Source organism: Limanda limanda, chromosome 20, assembly GCF_963576545.1.
Source record: "Limanda limanda chromosome 20, fLimLim1.1, whole genome shotgun sequence".
NCBI lineage: Eukaryota > Metazoa > Chordata > Actinopteri > Pleuronectiformes > Pleuronectidae > Limanda > Limanda limanda.
The window spans coordinates 4653626-4679744 of NC_083655.1; the positions used below are offsets into that span (position 1 = coordinate 4653626).

The 26119-nt window shown below is 44.2% G+C and overlaps 2 protein-coding genes and 1 long non-coding RNA gene across 4 annotated transcripts; 1 reads left to right on the forward strand and 2 right to left on the reverse strand.

The window, feature by feature from the left end:
• Window positions 1–8657, reverse strand: cdk8 (cyclin dependent kinase 8). The gene is made up of 13 exons (XM_061093800.1): window positions 8214–8657; window positions 5649–5724; window positions 5180–5290; window positions 4399–4539; window positions 3724–3781; window positions 3503–3634; window positions 3269–3412; window positions 2453–2522; window positions 2185–2257; window positions 1976–2073; window positions 1533–1611; window positions 1189–1347; window positions 1–1070 (listed from the first exon to the last, which is right to left on the reverse strand). The coding sequence occupies exons 1-13, from the start codon at window positions 8339–8341 to the stop codon at window positions 945–947; spliced, it is 1395 nt and encodes a 464-aa protein (XP_060949783.1). The 5' UTR covers window positions 8342–8657; the 3' UTR covers window positions 1–944.
• Window positions 8658–10199: 1542 nt separating this feature from the next.
• On the forward strand, window positions 10200–15787 carry rnf6 (ring finger protein (C3H2C3 type) 6). The gene is made up of 4 exons (XM_061093615.1): window positions 10200–10260; window positions 11333–11488; window positions 11669–11833; window positions 12183–15787. The coding sequence occupies exons 2-4, from the start codon at window positions 11347–11349 to the stop codon at window positions 14030–14032; spliced, it is 2157 nt and encodes a 718-aa protein (XP_060949598.1). The 5' UTR covers window positions 10200–10260; window positions 11333–11346; the 3' UTR covers window positions 14033–15787.
• A 1460-nt stretch (window positions 15788–17247) lies between these two features.
• On the reverse strand, window positions 17248–24223 carry LOC133027173 (uncharacterized). 2 transcript variants are annotated; one of them, XR_009683263.1, is made up of 5 exons: window positions 23575–24223; window positions 22177–22470; window positions 20572–20723; window positions 18412–18593; window positions 17248–18058 (listed from the first exon to the last, which is right to left on the reverse strand). It is a non-coding gene; the product is annotated as an uncharacterized LOC133027173 (long non-coding RNA). The 2 variants fall into 2 exon arrangements; XR_009683262.1 differs by having other exon boundaries at window positions 22177–24223.
• Window positions 24224–26119: the final 1896 nt, after the last annotated feature.

Genomic DNA, 26119 nt, shown 5'->3' on the forward strand with positions numbered 1-26119 from the left:
TAATATCAATGTTTCCACTTTTATTGTCAGGATACTTGCTTCATGTAAAATATTTCAATACAATACAGTACAATGCATGTTCCATCTGCCATCCTCCATGCGATTGGTTGGTTTTGTCATCACGATGTGAGGCTTGCCCACAGCATACAGCAGCTAAGTGCTCAGCCAGCGCAAGATGCTTTGCCACGAAAACAAAACCATAAAAAACAATTAAATTATAAACTACTAAAATCAAATTTTGTAACCTTTTTTTTGTCCTTTCTGAACAAAAACCCTCGATGCCACAGCTGTGGGGGCTCCACGTCCTCCTCGCATGCTTCACAGCAGCTCAGTTCATTCCTCAGCTGAGGCCTCATAGGGCTGCTCACAAACACACAAACTGAACAGACAGACAGACAAACAGACCGACAAACAGACAGACAAACAGACCGACAGAGACTCTGTCAACGCTGGCAGTCACATAGCAGCTTTCAGTCTAATCCAAGCTTCAACAGGAAGAGGGTAACTGGCTGGGGCAGGACGTTGGTGGAGGTGTGGGGACAAGTGAAGACAAAGAGGGGAGAAGATGACACAAAAAAAAAGATCAAGTGCCGCTCTGACTGAGCCATCTTCTCTTGGCTGGTTTGAGCTACAGGAGGGAATCAGCCACACCTTCTTTTCCTCTCATCCGCCCGCCTTGTGTTTCACCCGTCAGGTGTTTCTCTTTAGCAATGTTTCTAATCATTAGGGTTACGTTGGGTCATCTCGAAGAAGTGAACATTGTCGTTGTTCTGGCCTAACAGACTGCTGCAGAGAAGGTACCCTCTGTGGGGTCGGGGGGGGGGGAGTTTGTTGCCTTGGACCCCCACATCCCTCAGTACATTCGTTCAAGTGGGCGTGGTGAGGGCTGGGCATGTGTTATATATGTGTGAATGTGTGCCTGTGTCGGGTGAGAGGGCCGGGTTTCAGTAGCGATGGGTCTGGTGGGAGTACTGGGGGGGTTGTTGGGAGGTAGTGGAGTATCCCATGCTGCTTTGGGGCAGTGTTGTGCTTGGTCCAGGGTTCTGGTAGGCAGCATGTTGATTGGAGCGCTGTGAGGATGACGAAAACACAAAGATATATTCATTAAATCCTGTCAATGATCTACACTGAATGTTTACCTCGGAGTGTGTGAGAAAGAGAAAGAGAAACAGAAAGAAAGGGAGCTACCTGGTAGTCTGAGTTCATGATGAGGCCACCTGAGGTAGTGGTGGGCGGGACCACTCGCACTTTCTTCTGAGGCGGACCCTGGGCGTGGCTGTTGTCAGTGTTGCCAGTGTGCCCCGCCCCATTCGTGTGGTTGTTTCCCTGTTGCTGCTGCTGGTTTTTCTACAAGTCGAAAAAAATTTGATCATTTCCTATATAGTTTTTGCATCGTCAGTGTTGTAGTGAAAGTCACATCATTACATTGTGTATTTACTACCTCTTTGTTATGCCTTATATTAGCTTTCTTTATATAATCATGAAATAAGGTCCCTGTGTTGCTTTATTTAGAAACTAGACCGATTTCTTACTTTGTCTGCCTTGTCCTCTGGCTCCTCTTCTGTCAGGAACTCTCTCTTGGGATAGGGAATCTGGCAGCCTGCAAAAACACTGGGGAAGAAAAGCAAAGAGGCTCATCAGCTTCAAACATTAACTCCCATGACTTAGAGCTAATTAACTAAAGCTGTTTTCAGGCAGAGAGAACGCAGCAGGTCAGACGCGCTCAGAGCAAAAATAAAATGTCCAGAACGTACAGGTGAGTGGTGGCGTCTGAGTAGAGCTCACTTGCTTGTGAGTTTTTATGGACATCTTATATCTGGCAAAAAACATTTGCACTCTCACATAAAGCCCCTCTGGAGAAGCAGCTTATGAGACCTGTTCAATGCAGTAGACATCCTAACACTGTGTAACTCAAGGTAGTGAAACAGAGATAAACAAACTGGACACTTGTGGGGTTGTGTGTGATGTAACTCACTCAGATGTGGGCAGGGGCTCCTCCAGAAAGTAAGGGTCCTGCATGGCCTGCTCAGATGTGATTCTACGGATGGGGTCCATTGTCAATAGCTTCTGCAGCTTTAATGAAATGCACACAAAGTTAGCATCAAACAAGAAACCACTGATAGGATTAAAGATAATGATATGATAGAACATGTAACAGCTCTTTACCAAGGAGTTTAAACTCACCAAGTGGAATGCTTTGCTGTCTGGTTTGACTTTATGTTTCTCCATGTACTTTATAAGGCTGCAGTTTGTATATCTGTGATAAGAGGGAGACATGATATGAATATGAAGCCTCCGGTCCAATTACCTCATGCAGGTTTATCACATGATTGAGAAAAAAACGGTACAAAACTCAAAATATATTTTTGCCAGCAGACACAGCACTTTGCTGGGACTCTTGTCTCAGAGGTTTGAAGAAAACTGGGACAGTGGCAGTGCTCTGCACACTCACGTGTTCCTCCTAAAGTCTTTCATCAGCGTGGAGTGTTCTGGCATCTTTTTGATGTCCTCCCAGTCTTTATCTGTCAAATGAGGGGAAAGGCAGGATTACATCATTATACCATGTCACATCCTCCCTTCCTTCAAGAAGAGATTAAACACATTGAGCTTTTGACTCACTGAGAAAAAACAGGTTATATACATATATTGTGTGTGTTTGTGTATGTGTGTGTGTGTGTGTGTATGACTGAAAATGGCACTTGCTCATCTGCAGGTTTTAACACATTTACATCAATTATCTCTAAGCTTTCCAGTAGAACCAGCATCACTGTCACACATGCAGAGGGATTGTAAATTATGCCCTAATGCAAATGCAAGGTTTGATTCCTTCCTTCCTTATTTCCATCAGACTGGTGAATTACAGAAATAGAGCAGCAGGGGAAAAAAAAGATTCGCAGAGAGATGCAGCTTAAGTGAACTGGAAAATATAGGCCCAAATGTAGCCCTGCAAGTAAGAGTTTCTGTGTTTGTGACTTGGCTTCATCCATCATGTCAGTGGATTGATGTTATTACTGCCTAAAGCAAAAGAGAGTGAGCAAATGTAGTAGTAGGCCGATGTTAGGATTAAGAAATGCTCATTCTTCTGCAGCATTTTGTACTGAAAAGGGAACATAGTTAAGAGGAGGGCTTTCTTTTCCTAACGTTTTAACTAATCAGTCTAAGCTTGTATTTATTTAAGAAAAGAATCAACAAGCCGTTAGAAAATAATTAAATTAGAGTGAATTCTTTCTATGGATATCTCTCTGAAAGTCTGGCAGTGGAGTCTCACCGGCAGGGAAGCCCATGACGTTAAAGATGCGGTCCAGTTGGTCATGATGGTATGGGTTACTGGTCTTGATGTCCTCCTGGCGACAGTGGAATATGGGTTCAGACGTCAGCAGCTCTGCAAAGATGCAGCCAATCGCCCAGATGTCTGAAATAACAGCACACACTCTCAGTTAAGCTGTCGGGGAAGTCAGCAGAGTTGAACTGCACATGATCACACGGACTGCGACAGTCTCACCGATGGCTTTGGTATAGTGCCGAGCCCCCAGCAGTAGTTCAGGTGCTCTGTACCAGAAGGTGACCACCACAGGGTCCAGATCGGCTAAAGGCTTCAGCGGTGAATTAAAGAGACGGGCAAACCCCATGTCCGCTAAAAAGACAAAACACATTAGTTGGAAAAGAAACAAACTTGAACAATAAATGTACTTTTTCTTTTTATAAGGGAGCCATTATACGTACCAATCTTTACTCTACCCCTCTCCGGCCCTTCCCCCATCACTAAAATGTTTGCTGGTTTCTGGTGGAGAAAAACGACACGTGGGGAATTTTAAACATTCTACTAGAATCCAAATTGTTCTATATACAAAGACAGCAAATCAGCTTGGGTTGATACAGCTTTGTCCTGCATGTGGTGTGGAATTAAAACTATGTTGCTGCCCCCTAGTGGTATAATCTAAAATAATACACCAACCATTTCCACATCACCACTGAGAGTGAGTGATGCAAATGGAACATTATTTTGTAGCTGTTAAAAAAAATATACATCACTGAGAATATTTAAACTCTTAATTTGAAAGAACGAATTGCAATAATAGAAGAAAAACTACAACTACACTCAAAATAAATGTTTTTGCAAAAGATAATCGATAAATATACCAACTAGATCATAGAATATTATAGATTTAACGTACAGAGAATAATCAATACACTGCTGAAATCTAATCCCAGCCAACTTAATGCAATAAATCTGTTTTTATAAATATTTTCTCTTCCCCCCTCCCAACTTCCTCTTTTGCTGTTCCCTCTCCCCTCTCCTCTCTCTCTCCCCTCTCCTCTCTCCCTTCTCTCCCTTCTCTCCCTTCTCTCCCTTCTCTCCCCTCTCCCTCCTCTCTCTCCCCTGCCCAATCCTCTTACAAGATCTCTGTGGAGGACCCAATTGGCGTGGAGGTAATGGATGCCATCCAGGATCTGGTAGAGCAGAGACTTCACCATTCCTCTAGGCAGCTGAAGTGGCTTCTTGTTGGCCTTGGATGCTCTGTGAAACTTAATGATGTGCTACGGGGAGACAAAAGAAAAATGATTGAGCTTTGTGCGTACTTGACGAGTGACATGCATCATTTTGTGTCCCTTTTCTATATTTGTGTGGTCGCAAATGCAATATTTAAGCTGCAGGCTGTATGAGCAAGGCTGACGTTTGTGGCGGGCCTTTCCACTTCTTTACGAGGGGAATGCGAGTGTTGCAGCGCTGTGGCGGAACATGGCAGTTAGCTCAGGGCTGATAAGCTGCCAGTTGCAGCTGCCAACTGCAAAACAGCAGAGCTTGGGACTAACAAATGTTGACGACTCCTTGGTGTGTGTGTGCGCTCTAATGAGACTTAGCATTGCATAACACCATTTAACACCACTTAACACCATTTTGAGTTTGTATTCGTACAACTGGCTGATGGTGAATGCGAGTATCTGCATCAGTAATTTTGCCTTTGTGAAGGTGTGTGCGTTTTTCCCAAACATGTGTGCACAAAACCCATAGATGGCATACATATGTATAACCTAAAATAAGTTTGCACATAGGGATATGCTGCATCTGCATGTGTGAAGGTCTACACTAATAAACCACAATATGTTCCATAAGTATGTCATGCAGCTTCAGTGTGTGTTGTGTGTGTGTGTGTGAGTGTGTGTGTGTTTATTTTACCCAGAGATCATGTTCAGCGTAGTCAAAGAGCAGCCATACTTTACGGTCTGCATGTGACAGGAAAACCTTCTGCAGGGAGATGACATTAGGGTGCTTCAGCTCCCGCAGCAGCTGCAATACACAAACTCATAGTGAGAATCTACCGCACTGAAGACTGTACACAAAGCAGTAAACACAGGAACATTAAAATGCAATTCAAGGAAATGGCTCTGCAACAAAGACTTATTTTAAAAAGCTTTTTAAGTTTAATTTACGTTGTCAAACTGAGAATGAGCTGTCCATGTAGTCTGTATCGTCTAATCTCTGTCTGCATTACATTCATGTCTGATTCAAAGTGTTCCTTTGTGGTTATTTCTAGCTTTTTCCAACTGATGTTGTTGTTGCTGACTTAATCAAAGCCAGAGATGTTGCATAAAGGTGTTAAACAGAGACCAAATAAAAAGCAGAGTTTAAGCCGAGCACTTCTTACTGCAATCTCTCTGCAGGCTGACATGGAGATGCCAGTGCCTTCAATCTGCTTGAGGGCGTAGTCCTTATCATCCTTCCTACAAACACAGAGGCAGAGCAACATCAACACCAAACCAGACTGCGGGCCTCCCGAAGGGTGACTGCACCGAAACATGAAGGGGGGGGGGCGCTAGGCAGCTGGCACGGGGCCTCGGAGAAGAGCCCGAGCTGCATTACCTCCAGATTTGTGTAATCTAGCTCACCTCTGAGAAATCAAAACAATAGAGGGGGAGAGGAAACAGGCCGTGTCTGGCAGCTGGCGAGGGACACACAGCGCATTGGGACCAACTCTCACTTGAATGAATCGGTTAAAACCCCTTCCTCCCTCTGGCCTAAGTCATCCCATAAACCCATGCTATGTGCCTCCTCAGGCCTCGTCCGACTGCTGCAACACAAATCCGCTCGCTGACTCTCATAAACAGCAGCCTCCTCAAGTGAACACTAACATCTTTAAACACTTTGGGGCTCTTTTGTGTGGTTCCGGCTGCCAGTTTGTTCCGGGGGCTGTGGTAATGGGCCTGGAGGGGCGGTGGACTACTGGCAGAAACTTGGACTATGGGCAGAAAAGGTTCGTCTCTGGTTCGACTCCACGGAGAAACAACAAAAAGACGAACCTGGATTGATCTGTCCAAAAATCCAAGAGGATTCTCCCTACCCTGTCTAGTGCCCCTGAGCAAGGCACCTTACTCCCCCAACATCTGCTCCCCGGGCGCCGTACATGGCTGCTCACTGCTCTGTGTGTCCTGCACCAGATGGGTTAAAAGCAGAGGTTAAATTTCCCTCCTTGCATGAGTGTGCTTGTGCATGTCTGTGCATGTGTTTGGGACAAATAAATGCATCTTAATCTGGTAGCTCCAGCTGCCTTCAGCTTGGGTCCGGACACGGTTACGGATGTCACAAGGGTTTCATTAGAGAAGTAGGAAAAGGGGAAATAAGTTGAAGGATTAGGTGAGAGTCTGGTGGTCCAGGTTTGAGGAGCTGGCTGTGACTGAACCACAGAGTTCAGTCGAGGACAAATCGTGGAGCTTTGCTGCATTTAACTTCTCCATCTTTCCTCGTATCTTATCTAATGTCATCAAATGAAGACAAAAAAAGTCTCGCAAAATGTGGACAAAACTTAATCTGGCTTTTCTGCTGTGCAAACTCATCAAGCGCACAATAAATCTCTTCTGACACATTCATAAAATGTCCAAATGGAGGATGACACATGTCCACCTCATGCAAAGTAAAGGAAAGCACCTCTTGCCTGGAGAGAAGGACTAATAAACCATGTGGATTATCACACTTCTACCAAACCAGAGACCTTCTCCGTGTGCATATGCTTAAAGATCAACAGACAAACGGTGGAAGTAAAGGTGCCTGGATTATTTACAACTTTACTACGGAGCACCTGAAGTACTACGGAGCCCCAGAAGTGCCAAATCTAACACGTAAAACTAAAACAAGTTGCACACACACAGTTAATATCTGCATTAGAGAAGTAGGAAAAGGGGAAATAAGTTGAAGGATTAGGTGAGAGTCTGGTGGTCCAGGTTTGAGGAGCTGGCTGTGGCTGAACCACAGCGTTCAGTCGAGGACAAATCGTGGAGCTTTGCTGCATTTTGCTTCTCCATCTTTCCTTGTATATCATCTAATGTCATCATGTCATCAAATATAGACGAAAAAAAAGTCACAAATAAAAGAGTTTACAACTTAATCTAGCTTTTCTGCCGTGCAAACTCATCAAGCGCACAATAAATCTCTTCTGACACATTCACAAAATGTCCAAATGGAGGATGACACATGCACACAAGTTGGTGTACACATATCCGACTCATGCAAAGGAAAGGAAAGCACCTCTTTCCTGGATAGAAGGATCAGTGAACCCATCAACAAGTGCTGAAACGTGCACCTGCTGTGTCCTCCTCACCCTCACCACATCCCCTGTGCAGCCTGGAAACCGAGCTCGAGGAGATCACGCACACAACAACTACACGTTTAACATCATGTGCAAGCGAGTGAAGCCACAACCTCCCCGGTGAGCCACATGTCAGTGCTCTTTAACACAGCATCGTCCTGGCAGATGTAGTAGAAAATTAACTCAGACTTTTATGACTTGTATTTACATACAACAAATGTTTGATGACTTGTGAGACCTTTTGCTACTTAATTACCCATCAAAGGAAGGAGTGTATGTCTTCTTATCACCTTAGGAAACACATGTGAATCAGCTGTTGTGTTTAGATTCCTCTCCTTCCCCAAACCTATGGAACCTGTCCTCAGTCCTCCTATATAAGATCTGTGTTTTTGACTGTTCTGCATCTTCACTCTGAGACCCTTGGGACTCCCCTGTGTTGATCCTTTCTGCAGAAAGCTCCTTTATTAAATACACGTAGATAACTTTGTGGTTTCCAGCCTCTTGTATCTCCAGATTTTCATCACACAGAGCAGGAAATGCTCCTCCACCTTGTTAGGGGGGGCATTAGAGCAGTAATCACACTGTATTTGGGGGGGGGGGGGCTGGAGGCCTCGTCAGTCCTCAACTCACCCATCTTTTCTCTTCGCTTTGTAAACATGGCCGTACGTGCCTCTGCCCACTTTGCAGCCCTCGTACTCGAACAGGTCCTCGACCCGCTCCCTCTCCCCGGTCAGCTTCACCTTGAAGTCATAGTCCATCTTCCGGTCCTCGGCCCCGGGCTCCGTGGGAGGCTCCGCCGCTTCCTTCTTCCTCGACTGGGCTACTCCGACGAGCTCGCTTCGGTGCTTCGGCTAGGTGCCTTGTTCCTCACCCCCCTCCCCAGCGTGGCCCTTCCCTCAGCCCCGCGTCCACATCGAGGGGCTCCCGGGTCGAGTGAGGTGGTCCGGCCGGTGGTCGGTGAGTGAGGGTCCCGGTGGAGAGCGAGCCCGGGATTGAGTTCCTTTCTCTGGCCGCGGAGCTTCTCTCTCAGCCGGTATCTGCTCCGAAGAGACGCACTTCAACTCCCGTAACGACGGCGGATCGACGCACGGCACTGTCGTGAAAACGTCGCGAAGCAGAAACTCCCCGCAGCAGAGAAAGAGATCCACAGACTAATAAAACACGTGGATTATCACATTTCTACCAAACCAGAGACCCTCTCCGTGTGCGTATGTTTAAAGATCAACAGACAAATGCCGGAAGTAAAGGTGCCTGGTTTATTTACAACTTTACTACGGAGCCCCTGAAGTACTACGGAGCCCCAGAAGTGCCAAATCTAACGCGCAAAACATAAACAAGTTGCACACACACAGTTAATATCTGCGTAGTACAGACAAACGTGGCCGATGCGTTGAAGACAACATCAAGTCGCGTTTATAGCTTTTAAGAGTTTATTTATTTCTCAAGTATTATGATTGAAACACGGTCCTCCCGTCGCTGAGCCTGTTTTTCCGTCAGTACGCGCAGCAAATGATTCCTGACGATCCTGTGTGCAAGAGCAACAGGCATTTCTTTGTGTGATATTCCCAGGCGTAAATAAAACTGGAATAGCTTTTTCTCCATGCAATGGCACAAATATGGCGGCTGTGTGTGCATTTGAGGCATTACAACACAAAATACCTTCTTAAAATAAACATCTTACTAGATTAAAGATATACAATTGTTTGGGGCTTCGGGGGCTCCAAGCTTACATATCTATGTCTATTAATTATTATTTGCTTTAATTTGATGATAATAATAAAAAACATCTCGATAAGATATTTATCTGTGTAAGATAAGTAAATTATCAAACAATAAGTCATACCAATTAGAAATACTAAAAAGATAAATAAAATGTTATCAAATTCTTAAATGCAGGAAATATTTAATGGTGGACTGGTCATGTCATCGAGATGTTGCAGAAGCTGTTTCAGGTGAGAATGAAAGTGAATATGTGCGACAACAAACAATGAGCTTTTGAGGGAGTGGTGAACAAAGCTGTGGCAGGAATGAGACCTGAATACTTGAAATACTTGACAAAACCTCCTTGTTTTGGCATTGGCTAGACTTTGCTTTTATATATGTTGGTATATGCAGTATATACAATATACAGAGATGCCAGGAGATAAATGTTCTATAACGTATGTATAATACACAGATTTATTATTATTACAGTATGTTACGACGTGATCGAATATTACATTTGAGTGCAAAACGAAATAAATATATACTGCTATTATATTGGTATAATTACTATCATATATAAATATATATTATTTTATATTATATACTATATATATACTGTACTATCTTTATATACTGTCTAACAATAACATTATCATCATATCATCAGTACTATTACCATCATCTTGCCACTGCACCTTATCTACCTATTTATCTTGTGTTTCTATTCTCTCCTCAATATTTTTTATTTTATTGTATTGTATTCAAATATACCGGCTGCTATGACGACTTAATTTCCTTCGGGGATGAATAAACTCTATCTATCTATCTATGAGTTTTGCCGCCCCTAGGAACGGATGTGGTCCGGGAGGTTGTCCATGACGGACGGTTTTCAGTGCAGCACCACTGGTCCCATCTTGGTTTGAGAGAGAAGGGAGAGGAAAGCAAACCGTCCATATTACAGCTGCTTTGTCAGGTACTAAATTCCGTTTCTTGTCCTTGTCAACTCGTGTAAAACTGTGGCGGGGTTGCGTGGTGACGTCCGCGCACAGTGGGGGCTCGATAAAACGCTGCGTCACGTTTCTATATGGGGAGTTATTGTGACTTGCAGCTCGCTGACGGCTGAGCTAACCGCCGCTAACACTGGTGTCGACGGGCTAACGTTAGCGCTTCGTTAGCAAGTAAAGCGTTGCGCATTCAAAATGACACGTCGCGTCTTTGTGAGTCCCTCGGAGCTGCTCGTTGTGTTGCTGCCACAGCGGACACGGCCACCGACAGGCGCCATCACCGCCACTACGTGTTCTTTATTACCACTGACAACATTCTTTGTCTTTCCTCCTTTGCCCTGCGTTTACATGGAGGAGACCTCCGTTTAGCTCGTCGTGTCCCGCCTCTGTCGGGCTGTGATTGGCTGCTCGGCGTGTCCGTCACTCGGGCTAGGCCGCTGATTGGTGGCTAACCAGGATGACATCGCCCGTTTTATTGCATTATGCCCCTGCCTTCAACATGGCCTTCCGCTGCCACCGCTGAACTTGGCTAGTTGTAGCTCACATGGACACTGCGTTGTTAGCATGGTTTCCGTCGGCTCTTAGGGAATGAAGCGAGCAGTTATCAACGTGTTAAATCAGAGGAATCTAAGCTAGTGGTATTCGTGCTAACCATTAGCAGCGTTAGCCAGATTCCTTTAGCCTCACTCTGTCTCTGGGAGTATTCCGATAGAAAATGGATGTCGTTCACTTGACTGTCGTCTGTGGCTCCAGACTTGTGACTGCAGCCCTAACTTGAGTCGCATTGATGGCCTAGTATCTTAACACAACACAATATGTGCACAATCCACTGCAGGACAAGACATTTGTTCCTTATCTTTGCAACAAGTCCACCAGATAGCCGTTAGCTTGTTTACCTATTGTGCAACATGTTAAGAGGTCCTATGAGCATGTTCTCTTGAGCTGCAGAGGCTCAATGTGTAAATTCAGCCCTTTAAAGGCCCCAAATGTGAAGATGACATTCCATCCTTGACTTACACCTCCACCCCATCTGTCTACCAGCACTTTCCACGGTGATGGACCCTCCTGGTGGGGGAGACGAAAGACGGAGGCAGGCAGAGCGTCTTCGACGGGAGGAGGCTTACTATCACTTCATCAATGAATTGAGTGAAGAGGAGTATCGCTTAATGAGAGACAGCAACCTGCTTGGCACCCCTGGTGAGAAGGAATACATCATGAGCATGTTGCCATACTGATTGTGATTACCTGCATAGCCTGACTACACATGTTTTTGTTAATAATCTCCTGACAATCCTATGTCACTATAGCAGAGATGTTTCTCTTTCTCCCACTGCTGCACCCGGCACATAACATCCTGCACATCCATATGTTTTACAGGGGAGGTGACTGCTGAGGAGCTGCGGCAGCGTCTTGACGGCGCAAAAGAGCGGGTTTCATCTCAGCCACGCACGGAGCAGCTCCCGCCGACGGCTGATTCTGGAGAACAGCAGAGCAGCAGTGGTGAAGGAGAGGAGAGAGGGGCTGGAGGGAGACGAGGGCCAGGTAAGGAGAAGGAGGGATTCTGCCTTTCACAAGTTGTATTGTTCGGCTTTGGATGGATTTCTATTGATTAATGAAGAAACCTCCCATAATAACATAGCTTAAAAGTGACTGGGCAGGAGAAGAGATGCAAGACAAATGCTGGCAATGCTAACACAGCTTTTTCAACTGTGAATTCTCGTAATAAATATAGTGACAGTAGTTATTTTGCATTAGGCATAAAACCACTAAACTAAAACTGTTGGTGTTGTAAGTAGACAAGAAGCAACAGTAATGTATTTATTAGATTTATTATTAGATTTTTTAATGAACGCATGTCGGTGTACAGTCTTAACCCGTCTATTTTTTACAGGAGGCACAGAGCCTGGAGCAGAAGCCTCTAATGGTGACTCATTACTGGAGTGGCTCAACACTTTTAGACGTACTGGTAATGCTACTCGTAGTGGACAGAGCGGCAACCAGACATGGCGTGCCGTCAGCCGGACCAACCCCAACAGTGGAGAATTCCGCTTTAGCCTGGAGATCAACATCAACCACGATCAGCCTGAGCCAGGGGAGCATAATGACGCTGCCGATGCTGCAGAGCTGCCAGTGACTGCCCCAAATACAACTTCAGCCTCGATACACACTGCTTCCTCCTTCTCCAGCCCTCGCCCCTCTGCCATGTCACGGCCAGCTCCGTACCCTTCCCCCCGCCCAGCCCTCAGTAGGAGGATGCAGACCCGGCGTACGCGCAGCAGTGCTAGCACTCTCTCTGTGAGCCCCCCAGCACTTCCTGCGCCAGAGCCCCCCTTAGCTGCTGCTCAAAGGAGAGGTTCCACTTTGCACTCTTTATCACCACCTCCCACCGTTCCCAATCCTCCTCTTGATCAGACTGCACCTTTGCAACATCAAGCCCTCAATGCTGAAGGAGAGCAGGGGCATGATGACATGTCCGCTCCTGTAGACTGCCCCCGTGTATCCCCCCAGTCTGGGTCTCAGGCCCCAGCAGTGGGTCACGACTCTCGTGGCAGTAGGACTCGATCGCGTGGTCGTGCACGTAGAGCTGCAGGGGGGGGCGGGGTCTCATCTCGCTTGTCTAGGAGAAGCCGCTCACCCTTGCACAGAATACCTGTTAGCACCACTCCACCATCCAGCAGTGGCGTCAGTGGCTCTAGCATCCACACTGTTGAGCCAGGCAGTGGCACAGGCTCTGTTTCCATGGAGACAGGAGAGGCTGTGGCAGAACCTGCAGCTCTCACAGAGCCAGCTGTAGAGACAGGAGAGCGCGAGAGTGAGTCCCACGTTCCAGGAGCAGGAAATTCAGCGGTGCGCCGGCACCCAACCATCATGTTGGACCTGCAGGTGAGAAGGATTCGACCCGGTGAGAACCGTGACCGGGACAGCATCGCCAGCCGAACACGGTCACGTGCACGGGTTGCTGAGAATACTGTCACATTTGAAAGTGATAGTGGTGGATTTAGACGCACCATCTCCCGCTCTGAGCGTGCTGGAATCCGCACCTATGTGAGCACTATCCGGATTCCACTGAGGCGCATTAGTGAGACCGGCTTGGGGGAACCCAACTCCACTGCCCTGCGTTCCATCTTGCGCCAGATTATGACTGGATTTGGGGAGCTGAGCTCACTAATGGAGACTGAGGCTGATTCTGAAACTGTTCCACCCAGTCACACAGATGCTATTGGCACAAATACTAACACAAGCCCATCCAGTCGTCTGCATGCAAATGAGAGTGCAGTTGGCCCGGTTGGCCCTGGTGGTGTCGATCAGGAGAGGGTGGGGCTGGTTGGAGGTGAGGAGGATCAGGGTGGGCAGGCCAGACTCGGAGGTGCAGTAGTGAGCACCACAGAAGGACGGCCCACCAGCAGAGACACCAACAACCTGGTAGAAAACGGTACTCTACCCATCCTGCGGCTGGCACATTTCTTCTTGCTCAACGATGAAGAGGATGACGAACACCCGAGGGGTCTGACCAAAGAGCAGATTGACAATCTCTCCACACGCACCTATGGTCAGGCCAGCCTGGAGGGAGAGATGGGTCGTGCGTGCAGTGTGTGCATCAATGAGTACGCCCAGGGCAACAAGCTGCGCCGTCTGCCCTGTTCTCATGAATTCCACATCCACTGCATTGACCGCTGGCTCTCTGAAAACAACACCTGCCCCATCTGCAGGCAGCCGATACTTGCAGTCCATCATGACTGAACTATTTGCTCTCAAACACAACTGTCATGTTCCTGGCTGGCTGAACTGAGCAGACCCAAGTTGGCTTTGCATGTACATAGCGCTTTCATGGTTTAGTTTCTTTGAAAAAATCCATTGTGTCGAAGTTGAAGAAGGTTAAACCAAAAGTGCGGAAAAGAGGAAACTATAAATGCAGAGAATTAACAAAAGTTTATTTTTTTAGACTCCTTGTTTCCAGCAACTTATTGTTTTAGTTTCTTCTTCCTGTGACTTGTTTCGCTGATCTGTCACCAAGCGTCAGAGACCCATGTCAATGGATGGCATTAATGCTTGAGGGGCTCCAGTAGCTGCTGCTGACTCACTTTAAATCTTCAATGTCTGATACATGTGATGTCCTTGTCATATCTGGACTACACAGGTCACTTCTAGAGATGATTTATTCAGTATACGCTGTAAATAACTCACCAGTGCTTGTATGTTAGGGGTTTGAAGCAAGATGCTCCTCACATACCATCTGTTGAGAATGGAAACAGGAAACCTTTAGTTTTTTAAACATTAACCATTTTAAAGCTTCGACGTCCATTTTAAAAAATTGAAATCCCTTTACAGTTGGTTAAGAAATGTTTGATTTATTGTTATGTGTATGAGCAATGTATTTAATTTTGAAATGCGTTTTATTCTGCACATCTGATATTATTTGTTTACGCTCTCTCCACACACCTGGCCCATAGAAATCCAGACCAGAATTTCTCCATTAATAACATTAACCATATGAGCAAGTCAAATGAAAAGCAAGTGATAATCAGGAATTCAGAGTTGTAATTTAGTCTGAGTTGTGCAATACAGAGACAGTTTTGGTTTTGCTTATAGCTGTTGTTTACATTGCAATGCCTGGTTATCATCTCCACTTAAAATCAAAGTCTTGTAAACCCTGAAATCATGTTTCCTCTTGGTTTCTGTTTCTGACACACACATGGAAACCTGTTTTATGAAGGTGCATTGAGCAGTAACTCAACACACGCTGAGTAAAGAAAAAACTGGGTCAACATTTCTGGAGTTTTTAATGGGTTTTATCTCTCAATTTTTTCCATGAGAAAATTCGGAGCATCTGCTGCATCACTGCTCCCTAGCTACTTTCACTGCTAATGAGAATCTGTAAACAACACATCTCTTCCTAATTGGGTCTATCAGCTCCAGTACCATAACAATACGTTAATAAGGCAGTGTTAATGTTACAATATTCCTATATGCTCTTCATGGTTTGTTTTTCCATAGCGTCATACACAGATGTTGACATTTCTAGTGTAGCACCGGTGGATTATTTAGCTGAACGCCCTAATCAGTGTGTTCCCACCAGGGTCATCATTAATAACAGGAGCTACTGTCACTAACAACACTGCAGGACTGGTGCAGTTTGGAAGAGGGTGCGAGAGTGGGATAAGTGTGTATGGGTAATTGTATGTGTGTGTTCGGGCGGATGTGCGTTGAAGGAAAGGTCACGTGTTCCAATAAACCTGGTGGTCAGACGGCTTCTGAGCAGTGGAGGTGTCCACTCGGAGACAAGGGGAAGGTTGTGGCCACTCCGTGCAGAATTGAATATTTATTCTGTTCCTATTTAATTAAAAGGAAATCAACTTTTGAAAATATGTATTGTTAAGACGTGTGAGAGTAAATAAAACAGTTATGATGAATATGTTACTATGTAATAAAAATGAAGACATGGGGTTCTCTTCTCTGCTCCTTAACAATGGAATAAAATGCAGCTTTGTTATGGCAGGAGATGTGGTTTGTGTGTTTGTGTGTGTGTAAGGTTGCGAGTCACAGAGAACAAACTTTAGTATGAAGCCATACTCGGGTTAAAACGTCAGCACACATGGAAAAGAATGACATTACTGAGTCAGTTTAATGATAGGGAATTCATAGCATTGCTACACATTTTAATATTTATATAAAATAGCTAAGATTTTCACTTGTGGCTACGGAACAGTGAGAGTTATGTATGTTAGTTTTGTACATTAGTAAATGCAAAATAATCAGCTAGCCTGAGGCTTTATCAGATTCCTCAAAAGCAAATAATGCATAAAAGAACTGCAGTGCAAACATGTCTGCAGATATTTTTCATATAACTTTAGTAAATTTAACACAATATTCTTCCTTTAGCTCTTAATGTTTGAACGACTGGAGACCTTACGTCCAAAGCCCGGGAGCGCGCACGCATCCCATCATCCGATGCGCGCTCCCCTGCTGAAGCGATGGGCATCTGACTGGTAAAGCCAGAAGAGAGCGAACAGTCGCCTTTCAAAATAAAGCTTACCATATTTTCCTGTTTAATGTAGGGTCGCAACTACAAAATTTCATCAATAAATAATCACCAGTGAATTTGTAATTTAATGGATTTAATATTTGGAGTGTAAAACCCCCACAATTTCCTAAAACACAGGTGGACATCTTCATGCTTTGTACCATTAACAGTCCTGAGCCAATATACATTGAATTTCATGGAGAATGAAATAAAGACAGCATGTGCTTGTCAATTGTTAAATCAACAAATCATGGCAGTTCTAGTTGGTGACTAAAACCAAAAATTATATCTCGAAACTTACATGGCAGGAGAATGAACACAGTATTAAATCAACTAACATGATATCATTAAAATGTAGCGTTGTGATGATTTCCTCTTGATCACAGATGTGTTTGCTTAATATTTTTTTTATCTGGGATACAGTAAATACAGACATGCAAACCTATTTTTGTCTGGAAAAGGTGCAATGATTTTTTTTAATTTAAAATATGAATACAAGGAGCTTCTTTGGGCTGTTTTTTAAAAATATTAAAAGTGAAATGTGGCACTGAGAAAATTAATATATTAACAACATTTACTTGCGTAGCACATTTCCTACAAGAGAGCTAAAAATGATTTATAGATAGATAGATAGATTACTTTATTCATCCCCGAAGGGAAATTAAGTTGTCATAGCAGCCGGTATATTTGAATAGAATAAAATACAATACAATAGAATAAAATAAAAAATATTGAGGTAGAAAGAATAAAAAAACAGAAACACAAGATAAATAGGTAGATAAAGTGCAGTGGCAAGATTATGTTAATACTGATGATATGATGGTAATGTTATTGTTAGACAGTATATAAGAATAGTACAGTATATATAGTATATAATATAACATAATATACATTTATATATGATAGTAATTATACCAATATAAAAGCAGTATATAGTAATAATGGCAGCAACAGTATACATAATAATAATAGTAATAGTGATATAATAATAGTTATGTAAAATATTGATACAAAATTTAAAAAACTGTCCATGCAGTTGAGAATTAAATACAAAATACATATCTGAACTCTGAAACAGATAAAGTAAACAAGTCCAAATTGAATGTGGATTTATTAGATACACTGTAGCGATTTCGACGCGCTTTGTTTTGAAAGCCGGAAGTCGTCCCCATCTCCCTCCTCCTGTCTCCGCGGTGACTGACTCCGTCCTCCAGCACATCACCTCCTCCAGCAGAGACATAATGACCCGTGAGGAGGAGCAGCAGCAGGAGGCGGAGGAGGAGCAGCCTCAGCCCGGGTCCGGAGCAGCAGCAGCAGCGGCGGTGGTGGTGGTGGTGGTCTCCTGCTCTGTGGGGGGGCCATGAGCATGACTCCGCTCCGGCCTCCTCGCCCCAGCCTCACCGACACTCGTCCTCCAGCAGCAAGATGTATTTCAACCGGAGAGCCAAGAAGATCCACAGCGAGGGAGGTAAACACACACACGACCTTTATCTCAAGTGTTGGAGTTCCCCTGCTGTCAGAGGGAAGTGGTCTCGGAGTCCCTGTTGGAATCCGGCCCTGGTGGGATCCGGCCTGCACAGAACCCTGCGGATCCCACTATGTGCTCGGCATGTTAACCGGGGGGTGTGATGGAACCGGAGCTGCCCGGGACTGCGGCATGCGTGTGGGGGGGAGTTAGCTGGGCTGTGCCGGTGTTCACCCTCCAGGCTCGGCTGGAGATGCAGGGACGAGCAGCCTGCAGGTGCCTGGATGGAAGAGAACAGCATGTTAGTGCTCGACAGGATGAAGGAGAATGACCTAATCACCATTTATATAATGTACTGGAATGAGCATCATTATGGTGTGGTGTTACATAACCATGCAACAGCCTCTTGCATCTCGAATTGCACCGTCGCCTCATGGGATCTTTCACTAGGGGGTGTTATAACACATCTATAAGCTCATTTCATGTTCGTCCATTTTTCCAAATATCCGCGACTATTACACAAGTTGTTTTGCTTTTCAAACGTGCAACACAAGCTGCCATAGATCAGCCGGAGAACAGCCTATTAGCTCCCCGACTTAAGATCCATGTGACCGTCTAAAGAGCGCTCCTTACCCTGAGCTCTGCACATCTGAGTGTCACCTCAGCTCACATCCACAGGAAGAGCTGCTGCACACATGAGCCTGTGTGTGTGTCTGCACGGTGTTGTGTTGTGTTGTGGGAACAAATGCCCAGGGCAGCCTCTGCAGTGTTGACTCCAGCTGTAACATCTTGTTTTTGCAGGAAGTGGCTTTAACCTCAGAGTTGGAAAGAGGATTTGATGTTAAAAAACAGCTGACAGGAGTCAGTGGATTCCACACAATCAGATGAGACTGTCCTATAGGAGTAGGCTCTTGGGCGTTTTAATAGTGACGGGCACATATTGTATGGCTGCATTGCTGTTGTGTGTGTCTGTGTGTGTCTGTGTGTGTCTGTGTGTGTGTGTGTCTGTGTGTGTGTGGCTGCATGCCTCCTGCAGCTTCCAGAAATAGAAAGCAGGTCAAACTGCGATCAGAGATGAGCCAACTGGGCCACGCTCTCCAGAGGTTCCCAGATATTTCCAATTGTTGATTGAGAAAATAAAACATCTGGATGGTTTCACACTGAGGCCGCGAAGGTTAATCAGAAGAAAGGCCAAAGGTTAAAAGCTGTCGAGCAATAGCATTTTCACAATATACTGACAAACACATTTGCCTTTAACCTTTATGTTTGTATTTAGCTTCAACAGCTCTGTTACAGAAAGTAAAGGATTCATTAGATAATAAAGCATTGTACATTTGATATAACTAATAATAATTGTACCATATCTGACCCACGCTGTTGAAGTTTGGGAAGGTACTTGAAAAAATATCATTCAGTTTTAACTTTACAAGAAATGAAACTGGAATCTCCAGTAGAAGTCGCTTTAGAGATCAGTCAAACCCATTATTCAATTCAGCTAAAGTTGTTAAAATTAAAATACTGTATTTTGAAAATTATGTATAAAGCTGATCAGAGCATCCAGAATGTTATGTAATAAATTGTAACTGTGGAACTAATGCAGGGATTTGAGGGGAGGTGTTGGCCTGCAGCTGTTTCAATTTGTCAAATTGTATTGAATTATTTGCTTTGTTAATTCACGTTTTATGAGAGACGGGCAGATTATATGAGATTATTCTTCTCTCGGCTTCTTCTTATTCAAGAATTTAATTTTTGTGTTTGCATTTAAATTGTTTTGTTTGGTCGACGAATGATCAAATCTTGTATAAAATAAGTAAATATTTGTTGGTGGACTCACGATGAGTCACAGTTCTTTTTACACGTCTTGTATGATTCTCATTTGGAAAACCAGCAAATTTTGACATTTACTAGTTTTTCTTACGATTTTCAGTAACACTCATGGGTGATTTTTTTTGTTTTCCTCATTTAATTGAGTCTATTAGTTGTATAGAAGCGTTCACAAGTGCCATATTTAAAGCACAGAATGGTAATGGGGGTGGGGTGGGGGTGGAGGGGGGTTACAGTGTCTGGTATGTACATGTGTTCCCTCCCAGTCTCCATGCTGCCTTCACTGTAATCTCTTGACGCCTGACCTCTTGAGTCTTTGCTCCAATTAGTGAGTCGCCACAGCCCAGCTGATGACGTGTGCAGCTCCCGATCTGTCACATCTACTCCCAACGCGTCCACTCACAGGAACTCTTTCATTTGTTTGTATTTGAGAAGACCTAAATAGATGGTTCTACTCTCAAACGCAAAAAATACTTATTTTATTGGTTGAAATTGCACATTTTACTGCAAAGTGAAGTCACAATATGAAGCAAAATAAACTCTAATTAAGATATTTTATAGGTTTTGCCTATAAAATATCTTAATATGGATTTAAATGTAAGGAGTGGTCTTGTCATAGTGTCCTTGGGTCTAGTTTATAGGCGCCATGTGGCCCAGCCAACTGTCAACAACATCGTCTGTTGGGGGAAGATATTGAGTCGTTGTCATGGCTACCAAATAACTGAAGATGCCATTTGGGAGATAGAGACACCTAATAATACGCAGTTGTCAGGTAGTTACATGAGTTGTCCACAGGGGGGCACTCTTGGGTAAGCTACCAGCATTTTGGTCCAGTCCATTTCTCTGTCTGTCAGACCTCAGGCATGAATCTCATCTTGCTTATCATTGCTCGCAGGGACAGACGCACACAGACACATTGACAGTGCATTTATTGACACATGGATGTGTGCGGTATGTGTGTTTATTTACTTGTTGTCTTGTGTGTGTTGTTTCCTCCCGCCGCGGCCTCTCCGGTGCCCACAGAGCAGTTAGTGTTGACCCCCACTAGGCAGGAGGCTTCTGACCTGCAGGACCCAGGCCAGGGCGCCGGCGCTGACATGTGCGCCCGCCTCACAGACAGGCTGGACAAAAGTGAGTTTGCCTGAATTAGACTGGATGACGCCCAGTTTGAGTCCCAAGGTGCATGTGGCCATGGTGTGCGCAGCAGTTCGGAGCAGCTGTCTCCCGACCCCCGGCCCTCAAGAGCTACACTGTCTAGTCACTGAAGGCCTGTGGTTCATCGTCTGAAAAGGTCAAGACGTAGCTGCTCTGGACCCTAAAGAATCTGTAGCTCCTCTGGGCCTGGAGTGATGGATGCTGAGCAGGAATCAACCCTCTCACTGCACGTGCTTGTAGATAGTGGGCTGACCACATATGTCGGGGGTCTTTATGAAGCACACTTGCATGTTCCAGTTAAACAACACATGCCTGAATAGCAGTGGTGTATAAAGTACTTGAAAGCCATACTTGAGTAAAAGTACAGATATCTTCCCTGAAAGTGACTTCGGTAAAAGTAAAAGTCACCCGTCAGAAAATGACTTGAGTAAAAGTCTAAAAGTAGCTCATATTAAAAGTACTTAAGTATCAAAAGTATTTGGTGTTGAAATGTACTTAAGTATCAAAAGTAAAAGTACAAGTACCAAAATTAAAAATGCTAAGTGCTTTTTATAGTAGGTCTATACAGAGACAAAACAACCCAAAATGTTTCTCCTCAAGATTTATCTCAACTGACTGAAAAATTATAACAATAATATGAATATAATGTATATAATGTATAATTTTACAAATTTTGAACCCTAGATGAGAGAGTGAGAGAGAGAGACAGAGAGGTGCACCGTGCTGCGCCAACCTCCGCTGCTCAAGTAACGAGCCAGTTTGAGAATTTAAGAAGTAGAAAGTACAGATATTTTTGTTCAAATGTAACGAGTAAAAGTAAAAAGTCGTCAGGAAAAGAAGTACTCAAGTAAAGTACAGATATGTGAAAAATCTACTTAAGTACAGTAACAAAGTATTTCTACTTCGTTACTTCCCACCACTGCTGAATAGACATGTACACGAGCACTGCTGCATGCATGTATGATAACATGAGCTGGGTTTGGAGCAGGGGCAGAGGAGGAGCTGCATGTCCGGGCCTTGCATTGCATGATTTTTAATCTGTGTGAGAGAGAGAGACAGTGTGTGTCCACCATGCATTGTCAGTCTTCGAGTGTGTATATATATTAGGGCTGGGCAAGTTAACTCGTTTCAATCGAGTTAACTCAAGTGATGAGTTAACTCGATTAATTATTTTATCTCGCATTAACTCAGGTTTGATTATTTATTGTTTTATTGTGAAAGTCAGGCTTTTATTTTGTGAAAGTCTGTTGCTGACTGCTGCGGAACAGGAAAAAAGAAAATAATTGGCGGATAAACAATCGAGTTAACTCATCACTTGAGTTAACTCGATTAAAACGAGTTAACTTGCCCAGCCCTAATATATATATATCCGTGCATATGCATACATTAGTGTAATGTCTGTTCGTGTTGCGGTCCCACCTGTAGGATAATCTGGTTATGGATTAGCAGCAGGTGAAGTTGCAGAGCAGACACAGAGGGGATTATCATGCTCCTTCAGCCGGTCTCCTAAGAGGCTTTCTTGTCTTACGTCCTGCTCTGTTTCGGTGGAAAATGGACCCATTGGGAACGCCCGGCACCAGGTGAACCAGGACCTGCAGATAGGGCCTGCAGGTCACCTGTGGATCTAGGACGGCCATGGGACATCCTAGGGGTCGCTCGGTCAGACGGAGATCTGTCGGTAATGCTTTCTTGACCACACAGCTGGATTGTGGGCTAGACAAATGGAATACATGGGAAGATGTTTCATTTTGTTTTGTTTTGTTTTTGATTTAATTGGAGTGACTGAGGTGGTTGTGGTTCAGTGTTTAGCTGGAGAACACTTTGGCAGGAGCTGTTGCTGTTGAGAGGATTAAAACCTGAGGTGTTGCCGTTAAAGGGCCAATAACCTCCAAACCTCCAAAACCTTTGTCAAGACGGAGTCACAAAACTTGAAGGGATAAAATATACATGTACTGTGATTTGCTATGTGCATTCATCTAAGTGCAGTTCCATCTAAAGTGGTTTGACAGCTTCACAGACAGTGTCGGGGTAGCTGTCCTCACTGTGGCTTCATCAGCTGGAGGCAATTGTAGCTTTTCTCATGTAACTGCTGTTTCATTAAGTTGCTATTTTCTTTTCTGGCTCATCTCTGGTATAATGCGTCTTTGGAAGATTTCAGCGTGACTTGATTTTATTAAATGTGTAAGCGTCTCTGAAGCCATCTCAAACACAATTCTGGCGGTTGTGTGACTGACACAGCGGCTGAGGGAGAGACACTAGTGACTGTGGTTGATATGCGAGTCGTTTCCTGAGCGAAGGCCCGGGCACGGGACCAGGACCAGGTGTTTGGTGAAATATGCTCTGCCATACTGGAAAGAAAGATGAATTATGCAGCCCGGCCTCAATCCATTATTCAGGAGGCTGCTTTTTAACTGGGAAAGATTGGCGCCAGGCCAGAGCATGTTGGGTTCTGCCCAAAACACAAAGGTCACCCTCCATCCATTTGTGAGGAGTGAGACCTTCTTCTAATGTTAAATTTTGCTGACTTGTGTATTAACATTATCCAAAAATGTTTCCAACAATGTCCAAACTCAGAGAAATCCCCAATTATATTCAAGGTGAAAGGATGTTTCATTTTGGTCTGCTCTACCTGGATGACGACAGACAAACATGCTGCTCCTTAGCGAGTCAGCTGCTTCTTGGACAAATATATACACAGGGCTGTTTTTAAAGAAAGGAGGACACGTCTCTACAGAAGCCAAGTGGGTGGCAGGCGGTGTCTTAGCAGCAGAGCGTGAGATCAGGCGGTTTCTCGATGAAGGATCGGTCTAATCTTACCTTCTCCGGCTGCAGGTTATCAGACTATCAGACCTATGGTACCTGTTTCGCTGTAGCCCGGCTGCTTCAAGTGCAATTGACCCAGTTGTGCTCTGCTGAGGGGCTTTTCTGCTGACTCATCAGTGTGTACGGAGGTGACTGCATGAATCAGAGCCAAAGTGGAGCTGCTGAGGGAAAACGTTATTGATCATTCGTACGAGGGTTAAACAGTGGAGATATGGGCATGGGGGATTAGAGATACCGGTAATAGTTTTATACAAGCACAGAAACTAGATGACGAGGAGAGAAGGGCGCATAAGGGGAAAGAGGACATGATGACATAATCGTTAAGGTGCAATGCCCCTTGCTACTTGCCTCATCCTTAATCATTTCCCTAAGAAGCGCTTGATACCTTGATTGACCCTGTGAGGGGTTTGTGATGCGAGTGACCTTTTGGTAAACAGGTAACAGCCTGGTTATACATACAGAGATAAGATAAAGGGTGTTTGCCCATTATCATTTTTCCCGGGTAGACTGTGACCTTTGCTCTCCGGCTTGTGCAGACACTTTGCAGCCACGGTGTTGAATACCAACGGTTGGAGTTTAAGCCCCTTAAATCAGAGCAGGTTTCTTGTGCAGAGATAGAATGATGCACTGTGTATTGCAATTAGGGTTGCAAAGGGGCGGAAAGTTTAACTCGGGAATTTTGAAAAAACTACGCAAATTAAACGCTGAGCAATAAACACATCATTCAAAACTCTATTTTAAAGATGTATGGAATGCAGCACACGCTGCACGTTGAATTTCAACCCTCCACTGTGCATTCTTCCACTACATGCACAGATAATTCCCAGCATGCTTCACTCTACAGCAGGGCTACTGAGGCCTGCTGCAGAGTGCAGGACTAGTCAGGTAAGTTTCCATGATATTACTGGGGAAAATATATTAGCATGCTGATTGAGGATTGTTCATCTGTTCATCTAGCCTAATTTCATTCATTTATCCATCAATTGTAAAATATGTTTACAGACAATTCCAATTGTTTGGCTAACTATTTATATCTCTGGCATTGCATTAGTGTTTTTTTACATACTTTTTTCTCATCTTATTCTACAGAACAATGCCACGTGCACTCTCTCATGTGTGGAGACATTTCACCCCATCCAATGTAGAAGGAAAGGCTGTGTACATTAGCAAATACTGTGCAAAGACCTATGTTAAGAATGACACAACGATGCAGAAGCATATAGTCAAGTGCCCAAAGTTTCCTCAGGGCTCAAATCAGCCTATGACAAAACAAAATGTTCATATTAATGTCTGTATATGACAAGGTAAATACAGTTAGTATAAATTATCCACAACATTTCCAGTTTATTCCCGTTAATTCCTGTTTATTCCCGTTAATTCCCATGGAAAGTTTCCAGCTTTGAATATTCCCGGAATTTTTCAACCCTAATTGCAATACAAAACCTTGAGGTTTACTTCTATTAAATATCCATATCAAAAAGCCTTCACTTGAAAAAAGCACCCAGATACCCTCAGTAAAAAAAAAAAGATGCAGTAATTGTTGCTGTTTCCTGTAAACACATGTGCTTTATCTCTCCCTCGCTGGAAAAGTGGAGATCTAATGTGTCATTAGTGATGAAAGCACATAAGCCTGACCGACTGCCGGGTGTCTGGGACGTTTTTTACGATTCCTCGCCTCCCTCAGAACAATATCTATAAGTGGAAAATAACGATATTACCCTAACTGATCGACGCGGGGAGAGAGAGAGACTGACCCTTCTCTTGTGGGATTCTAGTGCTGCAGAAACTGAGTTTCAGGGCCGAGGAAATCCAATCTGCCGAGCGCCGCCAGAGCTTATTCTTTTCTAAATTATTGATGCATTTAGTCTGTTGTTGTTTCACTCACAGACTCACACACACACACAAACACACACAGGTGGTGAAACTATAGGGCTGGGCGATACGGGCAAAAATGATGTCAATATCGTAAAACGCAGGGTTTTCATCTGATTAACCGATCTTCACGAAATTCGATACGCACGTGTATCGTGACTGGACGAAAAAACAACAGGCAGTCGGCCATTTTGGTATTTTTGACGGCCATTTCGCCCGTTTTACATGTTACATGTATTTTAACAAACTCCTCCTACAGCTTTCTTCAGATTAACTTCAAACGTTGTCAGTGTGCTATAATGTCACAGTGTCTGTGGTCCTAGATTCCTTTGATGTCTTTTGATCTTTGATTTATTTGATCTGAAGAGAAACACGAGGGTTTGTGACCTGAACAGATCTCTGAGTCTGTACGTAGTCATAGTGATAGCACCATCTGCCAAAAGGAGGTAAGCCTCGTTTTACAACTTTAATTAGATATATGTGGTCTACACTTGATGGCATGGGCACTAATGCGTGACGGATGCAGGAAGTGACCCGTATTAATTTCCTGAAACCTATCCTTCCCTCAGTGAACGCACACAACACAGAGCCGTTCATCTCCGACCGACACGGTGCTGCCAGTTCAAAATATCTAAAGCAGTAATTGTATAACCATTCTCAAGAGAAA

Bases quoted from the DNA above. Each gene is read 5' to 3' on its own strand.
- cdk8 (XM_061093800.1), bottom strand. From the start codon at position 8,341: ATGGACTATGACTTCAAGGTGAAGCTGACCGGGGAGAGGGAGCGGGTC. The intron at 3,635-3,723 runs GTACGTATAATG...TTGTCTTTTTAG, and splicing joins GAGGGGTAGAGTAAAGATTG to CGGACATGGGGTTTGCCCGT. The intron at 1,071-1,188 runs GTAGCTCCCTTT...TCATCCTCACAG, and splicing joins TCATGAACTCAGACTACCAG to CGCTCCAATCAACATGCTGC.
- rnf6 (XM_061093615.1), top strand. From the start codon at position 11,347: ATGGACCCTCCTGGTGGGGGAGACGAAAGACGGAGGCAGGCAGAGCGT. The intron at 11,489-11,668 runs GTGAGAAGGAAT...TATGTTTTACAG, and splicing joins CAACCTGCTTGGCACCCCTG to GGGAGGTGACTGCTGAGGAG. The intron at 11,834-12,182 runs GTAAGGAGAAGG...TATTTTTTACAG, and splicing joins TGGAGGGAGACGAGGGCCAG to GAGGCACAGAGCCTGGAGCA.